The 18,938-nt window shown below is 44.5% G+C and overlaps 1 protein-coding gene across 3 annotated transcripts in view; it reads right to left on the reverse strand.

Moving 5' to 3' along the window:
• fbn2b (fibrillin 2b) overlaps nt 1–18,938 on the reverse strand; it is a 143,132-nt gene that overhangs the window by 96,662 nt on the left and 27,532 nt on the right. For all 3 annotated transcript variants that reach the window (XM_052475118.1, XM_052475116.1, XM_052475117.1), the window contains exons 7-8: nt 10,443–10,640; nt 1,744–1,869 (exon numbers count right to left, since the gene is read on the reverse strand). In XM_052475118.1, coding sequence (XP_052331078.1) covers nt 1,744–1,869; nt 10,443–10,640 — 324 coding nt within the window. The remainder of the gene's footprint in view (nt 1–1,743; nt 1,870–10,442; nt 10,641–18,938) is intronic.

Genomic DNA, 18,938 nt, shown 5'->3' on the forward strand with positions numbered 1-18,938 from the left:
TAAACAACTTTTGGCAAAGGGATCCATTGAATTTTTATTTGACTAGGCAGGTCAGTTAAGAACAAATTCTTATTTTCAATGGCGGCCTAGGAACAGTGGGTTAACTGCCTGTTCAGGGTCAGAACGACAGATTTATACCTTGTCAGCTCAGGGATATGAACTTGCAACCTTTCGGTTACTAGTCCAACGCTCTAACCACTAGGCTACCCTGCTGCCCCATAATTTGAATAAGTTTCAATTGTGAAAACAATACAAAGTCATATTATTAATATGCAATTTATGTTCCTAACCCTGGGCAACATGGGCCTGGAAGACTCACAGGGATATTGGTATCCACAGTACAATTATATATTTTTCAACTCAAAACTATTTTCCCCAAATGTTATTTTTGTACATAAATGCACTCACTGCAGTTTAAGCTTTGAAACTGAGACGTTTTCTCTCTGCCAAAATGTGTAGAACTTTAGGAAATTAGCTTGAAACCTGCATAAAAATGTATCCGATGCCAAGAGGCGGGACTTTTAAATGTTCTTTCCCCGGGTCAGAGACTTGGTTCGTCCAGTCATGCACTGCAGACGTCATAGTAAAAATTCAAAGTAGACTATTTTTATCGCACTCAAGTTGTGTTCTGATTATGAGGGGGTGCCCGATGAATTTGCTATCACAAAACCCTAGACTTAATGAGTCCCTAAGGTCAGTGATTATTACAATGCCTCTCTCTGCCTGAGAGGAGCAAGGGGATGGTTTATACACCATAACCCTGCTGAGTCAGTGTTTATGTACTCCTTCTCTCCTGCTGGGCTGGTTTAATAAGGACTCAATCCTAACATGAGATGTGTGTGCGTACTGTAATTCAGACTTTGGGTAACATAAGGGACACATTACATTGATGTCAATGAGAGGTATGCGTGGGACAGTGAGTTAGGCATGCAATCTCCAGACTGAAGCTAAACTGTTGTGAGGTTTTAAGGTATAGTATACTACTTTGGTATGGTACAGTATGATGTTAAAGTACAAGTTCCTATGAGCCACTAACTGGACTGAGGCTAGTGATTGGCAGGTAGAGGGGAAAACAAAGTGTACACAACTATATTCCTAGACAGCACATCAGACAGTGTAGTTAAGTGGGTGAAATACCTCTGGCTGAAACAGTCCCAGAGCTCTTTCCAACCTCCCCAAAGACTAGGAACCCATCCAAGGCCTACAGCCCCCACCTTGCAAAGTGCCGCAGCCTGTCTGTCTTCATTTTGCATTGTTTAAATTCCACCCAATCAACATATAGCAATGTGACCCCTAACTGGAGTGTGTGTGTGTGTGTGTGTGTGTGTGTGTGTGTGTGTGTGTGTGTGTGTGTGTGTGTGTGTGTGTGTGTGTGTGTGTGTGTGTGTGTGTGTGTGTGTGTGTGTGTGTGTGTGTGTGTGTGTGTGTGTGTGTGTGTGTGTGTGTGTGTGTGTGTGTGTGTGTGCCACTGACTGTCTGGCAAAAGTATTCAAAACACTGATAATAGTGCATAACAAAACCCCGGCAAAAAGCAAAACAATGGATCTATGCTCACAATTCAAACTCCTTCCTCTAACTCTTAACTGAGGCTCTGAGTTCACTTAGCTAAGCCTACTAAAATGATGGCCAATATGTTCCATTACATGAATTCAGTGTAAGTAATACATTCCAGTTTGTTATATAATGTGTATAATAATATGGTATTACTACAGGGGTTAAGTGAGAGAGCTGCGTGTAACTCACCTTCACACTTGTGGCTGGTGTCACTCTGGCGGTGGCCCGCGGGACATTTACACTCATAGGAGCCAACTGTGTTGATACAGTTACCTCCTGCACACAGCCCAGGGATGGCCTGACACTCATCCACATCTAGAGAAGGGAGAGGGGGAGAGGGTGGGAAATTGAGGAAGAGAAAGAGAGGAAAGGAAAGACAAAAGGAGATAGGGATAGAGGGAGGGAGTGAAGGAGAATGGAGACCATTAGCACAAGTAAGCAGCACTTAACATGAGTTGCTTTAAGAGATGCTGTTTAAGTACTCTGAGTCTGCTCTTAATGAGTGAAGAATCTTCTAAAGCTTTACTGCCCACCCACTAACCTTGAATCAAATGGAGTCTATAAATGTGGTTGAAATAAATGTGGATTTTAAGCTCTGTGATATACAGTGATATAGATTTGAAAGGGAAGTAGGTATAAACATTACATCACTGTACCACAACCAATCATGGTCGGTCATATGGTTAAAATACGTTTTTCAGGAGTTTTTGTTGCAGCATTAAAAGCGGTTTCCAGGGGCACAGCAGGACAGAACAGGGGATATATTTTGGCAGCGCCACCTAGGAACCAAGACCAGTACAGACTGTAGCCCTTGTTTGAGCAGGGAGTGGGTTCATGTACACGTATATTTTCTATCATGCCGTGAGTAAAGATGACGGAACTGTATGCGTAGGGTTCTGATTGGACAGTGGACACCGTAACCAGGAAACACAAAACTGTCTTCTTTAAACTGGCTTAATGAGAGGGAAAAGTCATTTATCACCTCATCTTCCTCCCCTCTTCACACATTTACACTTCGTTAGCTCACAGTCTGTCCATGATAGCCAGGAAGAGGTGTTGGCATTTCATCATCTTCAGTGGAAACACATTGACAGACCCCTCAGTGTGTCTAGAGGGGTTCGTCTGGGTATGTGAATATGTGCTGAGACTGGTATGTGTCTGGATCGTATGAAGACATGGACATAGAAACACGACGTGTGGGCAGAGACGTGCACACACACCTGGTCATCTAACTCTGCACCAGTCTCAGAGAGGGAAGTTGGCACACCGTGCCAGTATCCAGCCAAGCAACCAAGATTTATACTCTCTCTCTCTCTCTCTCTCTCTCTCTCTCTCTCTCTCTCTCTCTCACCCCACCCCCCACACACACACAAACTCAGTCTGTTTCTAATCATGTGAATACCTTCGACTTCTATTCCTTTTTAACAAAGCCTGAAAATGTGCTCTCATGTTGAGGAGCGCCGACTGCCAGCGGCGGCAAGAGCATCCAAACCCATGATGTCTGGAATGCTTTCCTTACATTGGGGTTCATGTGCATGTGTGCTTTGAACTGGTTCCAACAGGACTTTTTTCGGGGGCTTTCTGGAGAATAGGTGACTTCCTTGGTGTGTATACTTTATATAAAGGCAGACTGATAGAGGCTCAGTGAGAGAACGTGACTTTTCAGATAAAAAATACTATAACAGAAAAGCTATCAGGAAGGAAGGATTTTATTAAGCTATAACTGTCATACAGTCACATCTGTGGCCAGGCCTATTAATTTAGCAATAATTGTGTGTAATGAATGATTTGACTCAGAGTTGAATGTACAATGTCTGCTGAATGTACAATGTTTACAATGTGTAATAACTTGAATCAGCTTTGGATATTTTAGGAATACTTTGGTTTTTGAAGTGTCTTAAGGGCACATCTGAGGTATAATTTAGTTCGAGCATCAATTGTTTTCTTGCTTTTTGTCCTGTGGCCAAAGCGGACAAATAATCCACTGAGCACATACAGTGCCTTGTGAAAGTATTCGGCCCCCTTGAACTTTGCGACCTTTTGCCACATTTCGGGCTTCAAACATAAAGATATAAAACTGTATTTTTTTGTGAAGAATCAACAACAAGTGGGACACAATCATGAAGTGGAACGACATTTATTGGATATTTCAAACTTTTTTAACAAATCAAAAACTGAAACATTGGGCGTGCAAAATTATTCAGCCCCCTTAAGTTAATACTTTGTAGCGCCACCTTTTGCTGCGATTACAGCTGTAAGTCGCTTGGGGTATGTCTCTATCAGTTTTGCACATCGAGAGACTGAAGTTTTTTCCCATTCCTCCTTGCAAAATAGCTCGAGCTCAGTGAGGTTGGATGGAGAGCATTTGTGAACAGCAGTTTTCAGTTCTTTCCACAGATTCTCGATTGGATTCAGGTCTGGACTTTGACTTGGCCATTCTAACACCTGGATATGTTTATTTTTGAACCATTCCATTGTAGATTTTGCTTTATGTTTTGGATCATTGTCTTGTTGGAAGACAAATCTCCGTCCCAGTCTCAGGTCTTTTGCAGACTCCATCAGGTTTTCTTCCAGAATGGTCCTGTATTTGGCTCCATCCATCTTCCCATCAATTTTAACCATCTTCCCTGTCCCTGCTGAAGAAAAGCAAGCCCAAACCATGATGCTGCCACCACCATGTTTGACAGTGGGGATAGGGTGTTCAGGGTGATGAGCTGTGTTGCTTTTACGCCAAACATAACGTTTTGCATTGTTGCCAAAAAGTTCAATTTTGGTTTCATCTGACCAGAGCACCTTCTTCCACATGTTTGGTGTGTCTCCCAGGTGGCTTGTGGCAAACTTTAAACAACACTTTTTATGGATATCTTTAAGAAATGGCTTTCTTCTTGCCACTCTTCCATAAAGGCCAGATTTGTGCAATATACGACTGATTGTTGTCCTATGGACAGAGTCTCCCACCTCAGCTGTAGATCTCTGCAGTTCATCCAGAGTGATCATGGGCCTCTTGGCTGCATCTCTGATCAGTCTTCTCCTTGTATGAACTGAAAGTTTAGAGGGACGGCCAGGTCTTGGTAGATTTGCAGTGGTCTGATACTCCTTCCATTTCAATATTATCGCTTGCACAGTGCTCCTTGGGATGTTTAAAGCTTGGGAAATCTTTTTGTATCCAAATCCGGCTTTAAACTTCTTCACAACAGTATTTCGGACCTGCCTGGTGTGTTCCTTGTTCTTCATGATGCTCTCTGCGCTTTTAACGGACCTCTGAGACTATCACAGTGCAGGTGCATTGATACGGAGACTTGATTACACACAGGTGGATTGTATTTATCATCATTAGTCATTTAGGTCAACATTGGATCATTCAGAGATCCTCACTGAACTTCTGGAGAGAGTATGCTGCACTGAAAGTAAAGGGGCTGAATAATTTTGCACGCCCAATTTTTCAGTTTTTGATTTGTTAAAAAAGTTTGAAATATCCAATAAATGTCGTTCCACTTCATGATTGTGTCCCACTTGTTGTTGATTCTTCACAAAAAAATGCAGTTTTATATCTTTATGTTTGAAGCCTGAAATGTTGCAAAAGGTTGCAAAGTTCAAGGGGGCCGAATACTTTCGCAAGGCACTGTACGTCAATTCAACGTCTATTCATGGTAATGAAGTGGAAACAACATTGACAAAACCCCAAGGCGCTCAGTCACATCGGTAATTCAAAGGTGTGCAGAGTGAAGTTTGAAAGCCTAACTGCTGTTTCAGGATCGTATTTCTTTTTCAGTTGTTCAATTCTGTACAGCTATTTTTCATTAGAATGTGTGGAAAAGCTCTTGTATAAAATGTGTCTCTCAGCACACCTTACTGAGAATGTGTCAACACTCAACATGCACTTTAGAGGACACTGCTGACTTGCAAAACGACTAACCACATCTAAAACTGACCTTACCTTAACCCTTACCTTAAACAAACCCTTATCCCTGACCCGAACTTAATTATAAATAATTCTGAAATTAAATATCTGTCTGGAATGGAGTGAATGGAATGGCATCAAACACAAGGAAACCACATGTTTGATGTATGTGATACCATTTAAGGTATCAACCTCCTGTGGTATGTATGTGTCTAACAGAAGTCTTTTTTGAGGCCTCCCAAGTGGTGCAGTGGTCTAAGGCAGTGCTAGCTTTGCCACTAGAGATCCTGGTTCAAGTCCAGGCTCTATCACAGCAGGCTGTGACCAGGACACCCATAGGGTAGGGCATCTGGGTCAGGGGAGGGTTTGGCCAGCAGGGATGTCCTTGTCCCATTGTGCTCTAGTGACTCTTGTGGTGCTGACATGGTTGCAAGGTGTTTACTCCAATATACTGGTGGTTAAAGCATTGGGCCAGTAACCAAATGGTTTCTCGGTCAAATCCCTGAGCTGACATGGTAAAAATCTGTTGTTCACCCACAGTTCCTAGGTTGTAATTGTAAATAAGAGATTGTTCTTAACTGACTTGCCTAGTTAAATTTTTAAAAAGGGGGCATTTTTTATTTTACTAGGCAAGCCAATTAAGAACAAATTCTTATTTACAATGACGGCCTACACCGGCGACGCTGGGCCAGTTGTGCGCCGCCCTATCACGGTCGGTTCTGATATAGTCTGGATTCAAACCAGGTTGTCTGTAGTGACGCTGAGATGCAGTGATGCAGTGCAGTTGGGTTGTGTTTCAGAGGATGCATGACTCTCTACCTTTCCCGAGTCCGTACGGGAGTTGCAGCAATGAGACAAGACTTTAACTACCAATTGGATACCACAAAAAATATGTATATATTTTTTTATATGAAATAAGAAGTGTTCTCCAAAATGTCTCACATATGTTAATATACAAATCTTACGCAATAGTGAGATTTTACACCAGTGCATACGAGTGGACTCTATCAAGTACTGTGCTTCTACACCTGCATTGCTTGCTGTTTGGGGTTTTAGGCTGGGTTTCTGTACAGCACTTTGAGATATCAGCTGATGTACGAAGGGCTATATAAATACATTTGATTTGATTTGATTGATTTGAAATCAATTTGATCTGTCTGTATACGATGACACCTAGTGGTCTTATGGTTGATTTCTCCCTAACCATTATTTTTTTATCTCCCCCTCTCTGCTCACTGTTTTTGTGATCTGGTAGGTCCCTGAAAACTGTCTTCACTTCGTTCCTGTGCCAGAACTACGAGCCAAATGTTAGAGGAATTGTGGACCAATATGCAATGTATTGGGTGATATTTTGTTGAATGCATTTTTTGTGTGACAGCAAGATGTATAGCTAGCTCATGGACATGACACATCTCGCTACTTTAAACTTCACAACATGCTCGCTCATGGCTATGTGAATTAATGTGTACTGACTGCATTGCATGAGAGCTGTATCTGTGTATGTGCCGGCAATTTTGCGTCCCATAGGACAGTCCGTCCTGGTTGAAATGTTGACAACACTAGAGGGTCTACCATTTTTGACAACACTGATCCTTCCATGCATGCAAAGCTAGTTCGCATCTTCTTTAAATTATACTTTACTAGCTAACATAGCTAGATCATCAAACTGTATTTTCTTTGCTATTTCTGCACGATGGTACTTATTAGGGCCTTGAATCTCATACACGGACCTCACTGTCACCACTGGTCATCTAGCTAGCCAGGGATGCATCAGTTTCCATTGGACTAGACAAGAGCTTGCTAGCTAGGTAGCTAACGCTGGCTAGCATATGAACGTTAGCTAGCTAGCTAATTACGATACACCCTAGTCGTGGGTCTGCAAAATCAAGCACATGGTACTGAACTCATGATAAAATAATGTTTTGACATTGTAGTAGCTATTGCTGTTTTGGTTGTTTGTATTTAGCTCTGATTTATCAAGCTTTATCTAATCCGGTTTCTGGCATGATGACTGGTCCCAAAATTACACATTTTTATTATTTGTAATTTTGGTTTTGGAGTTTTGTGAAGCACTGATTAAACAACTCCGTTTATACCAAGTTCGATTCTCCTGCGCCTGACTTCCCTGCCACCAACACGCACTCATTACACAAATTCCCACAAGATTTCCCACTAATGGATATGAAGCCTCAGAAATAAAAAATCTGGTCATGGATTAGGAGCCACTTCCTATTTAGAAACATATACATCCCGTTCTCAGCATCAATAAAACTCTTTCCTCTATCTTGTTAAGTGTGTTCAGGTGTGTTGGCCATACCCACTAACTGGCCACCAGATTAATGAGTGCCTGTTTCCTTTGAAATGGGGTCTGTTTGAATAGACTGAAATTAACAGCTTTGTATGCGTAAAAAAAATCATGGCATAGTAGCTACATCCTGGTGGCGCAGTGGACTAATTCCATGGATATAAAACAGAAGATTATAGGTTTGAATCTTACTAGTCACAAAAAAAAAAAAATGTGTTTGCATGGTTATTGCCTAAGAAAATAAATGTCCAAGGGTCCTATTTAAAAAAGTTAACCCCAAATAAGATAGCAGTCTTATTGAAAGTATTAAGGAAGTTATTTAAAATTACCCAAATAACTTCAGAGCGTTAATAAAACCTTCAAAGAACGAGAGTAAAATGTTCTCAGAACCTCCCTGTAACCTAAAAACAAACGTCCCAGGAACATTTTCACATACAGCCAAAGTGAAACCAAAAACATATGTTCCCACATCTCCCAAGGAACCAAATGTGCTAGCTGGTAAGTGTCCCCCTTTGTAAAACATTACATAAAGGCAATCCATTATCCTGAGATGAAGGTGTTGGCTAGACATATCCTATTAAAATCTCAACAAAGAGGAAGAGGCTCCAGTCCATGGAGGGTCGTTTGAACATTGCCGGGGGGTGAGGCGCTGTGTTTCATAAGAGGGCACGCTACCTCTACACTCTTAGAAAAAAGGTGCTATCTAGAACCTTAAAGGTTTTTTTTGGCTGTCCCCATAGCAGAACCCTTTTTAGGTACAGTTAGAACCCTTTCTACATAGGGTTCTACATGGAACCCAGAAGGGTTATTTCTACCTGGAGCTAAAAATGGTTATCCTATGGGGACAGCCAAAGAACCCTTTTGGAACCCTTTTTGCTAAGAGTGTACATGTCATCTACTGCCTCACTGCTTCATCTGGTTGGACTTTATGGAGCCTACCCATGGTTGGACTTTATGGAGCCTACCCATGGTTGGACTTTATGGAGCCTACCCACTGGGCACACCACCTCATTTTAACATGGAAATGTGGGGAATATTTGGTTGAGACGCTGATCAATGAGATTTCAACCTTTATTCACACACTCAAAAAGACAGCCAGAAGTTTGTTGAATTACCAAAGTGTTATCACTATGCTTTCAATCATCTAAAAGCACAACAAAGTTCAAATGGGAATACAATGTCAGATATGTTGTATTTCTACGTGTTATCACTGTTTTATCTAATAGCACAACCAAATGACTTGGATTGCAGTTGAGATTACATTCAAAGTACATAGTGCAAGTGATCAATGTTGTTCAATATTCTGTGCAGATTGTGAAGCTCTCCTCAGACCTGAAACCTTTGCATCTTGAACATAAGACATTTATAGTTACATTAGGCAAACCTCAAAATGTGGCCATGGCTGTGTTCCCAAACTTAAGGTTGAATAACTACTGTTACATTCATTTGTAACCTTTCATTTTTGTTTTTAATTTTATTTACCGTATTACAAAAATATTCTTGAATTGTGTTTGGTTGACAACGCAACCAAATATATCTTTATCTGAGCCACTGAAAGTTTGATTAGCTTTAGTCTTATTCTTAAACTTTTTCTGGTTGAGATGGATATGTGGATTCAACATATAAATGATTTGTGGATACACAATTTCCTATTTCTGATTGATAAAGTATGGTTACATTTCGTTTGCTCTGTTAAACCTACCCTTTTAATGACTTCGATAGCAACAGTGAATAGATTTAGTTACTAAGAGGTCTTCAATAATCATTCTCACGACAGCCCATTGGTAGTAGTCAGTGACAAATGTAAAAGATAAGTAAGGCTGGGCTGGTTAAAACCCTGGATGAGAGACCAAATGAATAGCTGTAGATCAACTCTCCACTAGAAGATCGTTTTTTTTGATAGTGGATATAACATTGAAGATCTGATATTGTTTCAAATGTATAAATTCAACAACTTTTATACAAGGTGATGACAAACATGTGGTTGAAATTTCACCCTCAAAACAACAGTTTTTCAAATCCAATGTATTTTCCACGTAGATTACACGTCACAATACGCTGACAAATAATGTTGAAACCCGGTGGGTAGTGTGGAGGCAGGGAGGGGCCAGACAATGAAGAGAGAGAGAACAGCCTGTATTTACACAGACACTGGCCTGGGTCTGCTGCTGGAATGTTGATGAAGGAAGTTGAACTTCAGTTCATGTAGCAATGAAATGAGAACTCTCCTCTCTTTCTCCGACTTTGATGTGTATCTCAGCTCTCTCTTTCTCTCTCTCTCTCTCTCTCTCTCTCTCTCTCTCTCTCTCTCTCTCTCTCTCTCTCTCTCTCTCTGTGTGTGTGTGTGTGTGTGTGTGTGTGTGTGTGTGTGTGTGTGTGTGTGTGTGTGTGTGTGTGTGTGTGTGTGTGTGTGTGTGTGTGTGTGTGTGTGTGTGTGTGTGTGTGTGTGTGTGTGTGTGTGTGTGTGTGTGTTCTCTCTGTATGGGTGGTGGTTGCAGGCTGCAGGAGTTTGGTTGCTTATGGTGACAGATCAAGTAATGGTTATAGTGTTCGTGATGAGGAGGGTGAGTGTGTTTGTGCGTGACTCACTTGTTGAGTTTATTAGACTGAAGATCATCCAGGTGTGTTTATATGCAAGTGTAAAAATGCATGTGTGTGTGTGTGTGTGTCTGTGCGTCTTACCCTGGCACGCTCCACTGCGGATGTTGGGGATGAAGCCTCTGCGACAGGGGTGAGGCTGTGCAGGGCACATCTCACAGGGGTGTCCCCATGCCCGTCCAATGGTGGCACAGCACAGGGTCTTGGTGCACACAATGCCACTCAGCTGGCCCTGGCACATCTGGTTGTTGACCTGCGTAAAGCAGGGCCCGGTCCTGTAGTCTAGTGGGAGATAAGGAGAAAGGGGGATACCTAGTCAGTTGTACAACTGAATGCATTCAACTGAAATGTGTCTTCCGTATATTACTCCAACGCCTCTGAATCAGAGGTGCGGAGGGCTGCCTTATGAGAGAGAACTAGTCAGCCATTTTCTTGTTTCACTTCTTCAAAATGTCCTTCTGAATGTTCTGTATAACTGAAAGTCTATTTCACAATTCTGCTAGCTACGTTTCATTGAATTTGAAGTGTTATTGAATTAAATATAAATATACACTAAATATGTAAGAACACCCTTTAGTAGCATTTAAATGTTGCAGTAGGAGATATTGGGCCTAAGTCAGAGCAGGCACTGTCTGGGTGAATTTATTTACTTCCCTCGTCTTTAACCTATTTGACTAAATGTACGCTGCTGCTCGTTCCTGGTTAGAGACGTTGGTCCGGAAATGCGTTGAAAAGTGGATTCTCCTATTCATTTGTCTAATGGGATAACTACATTATATAATGGGAGACCCATTTAGTGCTGGTTCCCATCAATAACAACCTTCCCATGACAAACATTCTCGGTCCAGCCTCAGGTCTGAAGCTGGTCTAAAGGTCTGGTGGACCGTGGTGAAGCTATCACGACCGTACCAACAGCAATTGTAACCTCTCGGACTGTACTGTACTAACACAGATACAGTGTGTCACTGTGTGGAAACAAAGTAATTAGAAGAACACAATGTCCTCAGACTTCAATGGCCACCTTGCTGCGCTGCTCGCCAGGCAACGACCGCAGCAACATAATCTTGTTAACCGCACTTCACGAATCAAACACAATGAACTCATGCTGAAACCATTTGAGCAATATGATTTCCATTCAATCGCACGTAATAAAACTCAAACGGGCCTAATGATGGCTTCTGGTGTGGTGGAAAGGCCTTATTAACTCCAGTAGTGGCGCCAAAGCTAATACTGCATTCATTAGAGGTACTGTAGATGGAGAATGAAATAGAATACAGGGTCTGAGAGGCACTGTCAGGAGGAATGTAACAAACATAAACCCTGGAGAAGTGGTTTAAGTTGATCCTCCTGAGTTCTAAAGGCAATGTACAGAGAGATATAGGGCAGATTATTGTGGTCGCGCTGCTCCTATAACTCCCTGGTGCTAAAACTCAAATAAAGGTCAATCACAGCCAGCCCAGACTGAAAATGAGAGAGCAGCAGAAAGCAGAAAGAGTGAGAGAAAGAGAGAAGACAGAGCACCCAGCAACTTCTAACTGTCCCCTCTCCTCTCCTGCTCACACCCATGACCTGACCATCTTGCCTGGACAAGATTGTCCCCCTCCCAGTGGCAGAGACCGACTGGGGCGATCACCGCCATCTGGGCTTGATTAATCTGGCCTGGTCGGCCCTGGTCCAGATGTGTCCAATGGGAACTCTGAATCACTCTGAACTACATCCACAACCCCCCACTAACTAACAAACACTGCCTCTACTCTTCTCCCAGTCAACACATTAAAAACTCATGTAAATCAGAATACTCACACTAGCTGGACTCATATGGTCCAATCCTTTATGTCCGTCATGCTTTGATCTGGTTTTGATCTAATCAACGATTTCAGTACACTTTTAGAGAAAAGGGTTCCAAACGGGTTCTGCGGCTGTCCCCACAGGATAAGCTTTTTTGGTTCCAGGTAAAACTTTTTGGGGTTCCATGTAGAACCCTTTGTGGAAAGGGTTCTTCATGGAACCTAATAGGGTTCTACCTGGAACCAAAAGGGTTCTTCAAAGGGATCTCTTGGGGACAGCCAAATGACCCTTTTTGGTTCTAGATAGCACCTTCTTTTCTAAGAGTGTAGAACTTAGTGGTGGAAATGAGCGAGGACCAATGACCTTTATTGAGAGCTACAGTATAGGGAAGCTGTTCATGCAAAAGGTATGAGATGACTTGGAAGGGAGACATTTAAAATTTAAAGAAAGAAAGAAATAAAGAGAGAGAGAGAAAGAAAGTGAAAGCTGTGGATTTATCCCTGTCCGGCTGCCATTTCTTTGATCAGCAGTAAGGCCCTGAAAGTGAGGAGGCGCCTGGGCTTTCCCATGGCCAAACCTTTCAGAAGAGCTTTAGACTGCTGGAGGCTCCAGCCAAGTTCAGCAGAGCCCTGTCTGTCTGTGTGCAAACGCCCGCCCGCCAGGCCAAACAAAAGACTGGAGCGATCAGAGAGTTCGCTCTTTTAATGGACTGAATAACAATTGCCACGCCAAGGTCTCTATGTCTCAACGCCACAAGATCCGACTGACTCAGAACCAGACAGGCAGGCCATGCAAGTGTGTGTGTGGACTACGATCAGGGAACATGAACATTCCAGGGCCAGAAGAGTTAGGAATGGGAATGGGGTATAAGGAGGTACTGGCAGAAGTCAACAACATTCAACAATTTGGTCTGATTACAGTTCAAATTGCTCAATAGATCAAAAACATTCACTGGAACCTCCTCTTCTGTATTCTGCCTTTCACCAACACGCCTCCATATTTAGTCACATCTGTATCCTTTCCAGGTATCTCCAGTGTCCTACACATCCTCCCAACAATATGAGCATTCTGAACTGCATGTGTATGTGTGTGTGTGTACATGTATGTGTTTGTGGCTACTTTTGTATGTGTGCACGCATCTAAACTCCTCAAATGTGTGTATAGTAGCTACACTATATATACACAAGTATGTGGATACCCCTTCAAATGAGTGGATTTGGCTATTTCAGCCACACCCTTTGCTGAAAAAAATCGTGGCACCGTCATAGGATGCCACTTTTCCAACAAGTCAGTTCGTCAAATTTCGGACCTGCTAGAGCTGCGCCAGTCAACTGTAAGTGCTGTTATTGTGAAGTAGAAACATGTAGGAGAAACAACGGTTCAGCTGCAAAGTGGTAGGTCACACAAGCTCACAGAACGGGACGGCCGAGTGCTGAAGCGCATTGTGCGTAAAAATCGTCTGTCCTTGGTTGCAACACTCACTACTGAGTTCCAAACTGCCTCTGGAAGCAACATCAGCACAATAACTGTTCGTCGGGAGCTTCATGAAATAGGTTTCCATGGCCGAGCAGCCGCACACAAGCCTAAGATCACCATGCACAATGCCAAGCGTCAGCTGGAGTGGTGTAAAGCTCACCGCCATTGGTTTCTGGAGCATTCTCTGGAGTGATTATTCACGCTTCACCATCACACTTCACGAATATGAGTTTGGCGGTTGCCAGGAAAACGCCACCTGCCCGAATGCATAGTGGCAACTGTAAAGTTTGGCGGAGGAGGAATGATGGTTTGGGGCTGTTTTTCATGTTTCAGGCTCCTTAGTTCCTGTAAAGGGAAATCTTAACGCTACAGTATACAATGACATTCTAGATGATTCTGTGCTTCCAACTTTGTAGCAACAGTTTGGGGAGGGCTCTTTCCTGTTTCAGCATGACAATGCCCCGTGCACAAAGCAAGGTCCATACAGAAATGGTTTGTCGAGATCGGTGTGGAAGAACTTGACTGGCCTGCACAGAGTCCTGACCTCAACTCCATTGAACAGCTCTTGTGGCTGAATAGAAGCAAGTCCCTGAAGCACTGTTCCAACATCTAGTGGAAAACATTCCCAGAAGAGTGAGGCTGTTATTGCAACAAAGAGGGGACAATGATTAATGATTAAAAAGAGGGGACCATGATTAATGCCCATGATTGTGGAATGAGATGTTTGACGAGCGGGTGTCCACATACATTGTGGTGTTTCTGTTACTGTTGTGAACAGCATTATCAACCGGCCCTTAAATCTACTTCCCCTTCAGCTGGAAGTGGCTCTAAGAGGCTGAACCCTTCCTTACGACACTCACCCAAACGTGATGATACACTAGAATGCTTCCCTGTGTAACCCCTGCTTTGAGACTGTGGGAGACTGGGAGGTTTGGGGAAAGTGAGAGAGATAAGCTTAAACGCAGGATAACAATCTCTCTCCAGTGATATACAATTGGCTTTTGGCACCAGAAAGCTGTGTTGCCTGACTGCTAAGTTAATGGATAGCATTCTTTGAAGCAGAAACCACCACTGTGGGTAAATATGCAGAACACACACGACTGTGGAAACTTAAGTGAACACAGAGGGCTCAGTACCGACACAACCCAATTCTTGCTACCCATTAAAAGAGTACTTTAGGGTCTGTTATCGCTCTTTCAATGTCTGTCTGGCAATTATTTTCTTTCCACAGATACAATTACTTATCCTCTCAAGTTCATTCTAAAAACAATTTATACTCTAATTCAGAACAAAATGGACTTATTCTGTGTTCAAGTCTGATTCTGCTTCAGTCATCTTGTCACAGTGTTGTTTGGCAAGGCAACCATGTGGCATTACTGATTGGAGAAACAGTCAGGCACCCAGGCTTAAAGTCTCTGGACTCTCCATCATTGGTACATTGTGGGGACTCTCACTTCTAGGACGTCAACTGATTTTCCATCAAGCAAGATCAAAGGCTGTCCTTCACTGTGCCTCTTAGGACCATTCACAAATTAATTTACGAGGTCATTTTTTGAGGGCAAATAATTTCCATTTTTTTTAAGGGAGAATAATCCAAATTTAGTGCCACTATGAAAAGTGGACTCAAAAGCCAGCGTGTGTTTTTAACTTTTCCAATGACACATAAAACATCATTTGGCGATGTCATTAAAACGACATAAAATGATGATGAGGTAGTTACTGTACTCTACTCATTACAGAGTCACGGATCTCTCTTTCTGGCAGCATGTCCCACTATGCGGTCTCCATGGAGCAAAAAATGTCACACTTTTCTCACTTGAATCCATCCTTCCCTTCCCACTGGGGGAGCCGTTGACAGACTACAGGAGGGGGACAGAAATAGCAACACTTCCCCCTTTCCACTCCTTCCCTCGTTTCCATCCCCTCATCATCGGCCTGATGTCATCATGGGACCAGCTCTCCCGTGTTTTCTTCGCTTGGTTTGTTTGGGCTGGGCTGGCCTTAGCTGGGCTGACTGTGTGGGCCCATAAGAGTAGTAATGTTCACTATTGGATCTAAGCCTGGTTAATGGACGAGAATCACTGAACACATGAGCAAAACAACTCCCCGTGTCAGCGTTTACACAGCTGCTTTGTAATGAAAGGGCTAGGATCTCCAGGCTGCAGAATGGACGGCTGCAGGCTGGGGGAGGCCGGGGTTAGGGTTAGGCAGCAGGTTTAGGGAGGCTGGGGTTACGGTTAGGCTGCAGACTGGGGTTAGGCTGCAGGCTGGAGGGTTAGGCTGGGGATGGAGGAGAACTGGGGATGGAGGAGGCTGGGGTTAGGCTGTAGGCTGCAGGGTTAGGCTGGAGATGGAGGGGGCTGGTGATGGAGAAGGCTGGGGCTGGAGGAGGCTGGGGCTTGAGGAGGCTGGTGAAGGAGGAGGCTGGAGATGGAGGAGGCTAGAGTTAGGGTTATTCTGTAAGCTGGAGGGTTAGGCTGGGGATTGAGGAGGCTGGTGATGGAGGAGGCTGGGGATGGAGGATGCTAGAGTTAAGGTTATTCTGTAAGCTGGAGGGTTAGGCTGGGGATGGAGGAGGCTGGTGATGGAGGAGGCTAAGGATGCGGGGCGGCAGCGTAGCCTAGTGGTGAGAGTTGGACTAGTAACCGGAAGGTTGCGAGTTCAAACCCCCGAGCTGACAAGGTACAAATCTGTCGTTCTGCCCCTGAACAGGCAGTTAACCCACTGTTCCCAGGCCGTCATTGAAAATAAGAATATGTTCTTAACTGACTTGCCTGGTTAAATAAAGGTAAAATTAAAATGAAAAATGGAGGAGGCTAGAGTTAGGGATTATTCTGTAAACTGGAGGGTTAGGCTGGGGATGGAGGAGGCTGGTGATGGAGAAGGCTACGGATGGAGGAGGCTAGAGTTAGGGTTATTCTGTAAACTGGAGGGTTAGGCTGGGGCTGGAGGAGGCTGGGGTTATGGTCATACTGCAGGCTGGAGGGTTAGTGTTAGACTGGGGATAAAGGCGGCTGTGGTTAGGATGCAGGCTGGAGGGTTAGTGTTAGACTGGGGATGAAGGCGGCTGTGGTTAGGATGCAGGCTGGAGGGTTAGTGTTAGACTGGGGATGAAGGCGGCTGTGGTTAGGATGCAGGCTGGAGGGTTAGTGTTAGACTGGGGATGAAGGTGGCTGTGGTTAGGATGCAGGCTGGAGGGTTAGTGTTAGACTGGGGATGAAGGCGGCTGTGGTTAGGATGCAGGCTGGAGGGTTAGTGTTAGACTGGGGATAAAGGCGGCTGTGGTTAGGTTGCAGGCTGGAGGGTTAGTGTTAGACTGGGGATGAAGGCGGCTGTGGTTAGGATGCAGGCTGGAGGGTTAGTGTTAGACTGGGGATGAAGGCGGCTGTGGTTAGGATGCAGGCTGGAGGGTTAGTGTTCGACTGGGGATGAAGGCTGCTGTGGTTAGGATGCAGGCTGGAGGGTTAGTGTTAGACTGGGGATAAAGGCGGCTGTGGTTAGGATGCAGGCTGGAGGGTTAGTGTTAGACTGGGGATAAAGGCGGCTGTGGTTAGGATGCAGGCTGGAGGGTTAGTGTTAGACTGGGGATGAAGGCGGCTGTGGTTAGGATGCAGGCTGGAGGGTTAGTGTTAGACTGGGGATGAAGGCGGCTGTGGTTAGGATGCAGGCTGGAGGGTTAGTGTTCGACTGGGGATAAAGGCGGCTGTGGTTAGGATGCAGGCTGGAGGGTTAGTGTTAGACTGGGGATAAAGGCGGCTGTGGTTAGGATGCAGGCTGGAGGGTTAGTGTTCGACTGGGGATAAAGGCGGCTGTGGTTAGGATGCAGGCTGGAGGGTTAGTGTTAGACTGGGGATGAAGGCGGCTGTGGTTAGGATGCAGGCTGGAGGGTTAGTGTTAGACTGGGGATGAAGGCGGCTGTGGTTAGGATGCAGGCTGGAGGGTTAGTGTTCGACTGGGGATAAAGGCGGCTGTGGTTAGGATGCAGGCTGGAGGGTTAGTGTTAGACTGGGGATAAAGGCGGCTGTGGTTAGGATGCAGGCTGGAGGGTTAGTGTTCGACTGGGGATAAAGGCGGCTGTGGTTAGGATGCAGGCTGGAGGGTTAGTGTTAGACTGGGGATAAAAGGCGGCTGTGGTTAGGATGCAGGCTGGAGGGTTAGTGTTCGACTGGGGATAAAGGCGGCTGTGGTTAGGATGCAGGCTGGAGGGTTAGTGTTCGACTGGGGATAAAGGCGGCTGTGGTTAGGATGCAGGCTGGAGGGTTAGTGTTAGACTGGGGATGGGAAACTCAGCTGATTAGAGAGTTGCCAGAGTGGCTGTCAGTCTGCGCTGTAACTCTACCTTAACCAGACTGTCTGCAACACACACACACACATACCTTTCACCAATACTGCTCCTGGGCTCCACACCCCGCCAGAGAAACCCATTATATCTGCAGATTTCACAGACATTAAGTCAACAGGGAAAGACAGCACACCTACTGTAACCATACTGTGCTGTCAAAGCACCTCTGGGCTTGGTTTTATAGTAATACCATAGTACCACTAAATGAAACCCTGGGGCAGCGTGAGTCAAAGGTTTATCGAGGTGGACGTCTTTACAGCCTTCACAGGACAGGATAGTACTAATAATGACATGTAAATTCTCACTGAGATGATGGCTGTTGTCTTAAGGAAGTCCTGTATTTATGTGAGAATTAGAGCATATCTTCTTTCTTTGGCCTGATGCTCTGTGGATGATTGAGGAGGAGCAACAGTTTTACAGCATCCTCCAAACTACGGCAAGCGAAGACGGAGAGAAAGACAGACGGGGTAATATTTTTACAGGACACAGTGAGGAGCCAGCAGGGGATCTGACAGGTTGGCACCAGACACACACACACACACACACACACACACACACACACACACACACACACACACACACACACACACACACACACACACACACACACACACACACACACACACACACACACACACACACACACGTACAGAGACGAGACTGTTTGTGCCTGCCTCTGTGTACACAGCTGGGGAGTCCATTTTGACTTTTACCTCCTGCCCCCCTCCTCTCTCTCCCTCGCTCCACTCCTTGTCAGGAAATGTCCACGGCACTCCACAAAGAAACGTTTTTCTGTCATTCCAAGGGCACTTTATTTATTGCCAGATGTCTGCGAAGCTCCCTCTCCCCCAGTGTTGTGTTTTCCAAGAAAACAAGACCCAAGTTGCTTAGGGGGGATGGGGGAGAGTAGAGTGGAGAGAGCAGGGGGAGAGCAAAGGGGAGAGAGTAGGGGGGGTGGGGGAGAGCAAGTGGAG

Source organism: Oncorhynchus keta, chromosome 22 (assembly GCF_023373465.1).
Source record: "Oncorhynchus keta strain PuntledgeMale-10-30-2019 chromosome 22, Oket_V2, whole genome shotgun sequence".
Lineage (NCBI taxonomy): Eukaryota > Metazoa > Chordata > Actinopteri > Salmoniformes > Salmonidae > Oncorhynchus > Oncorhynchus keta.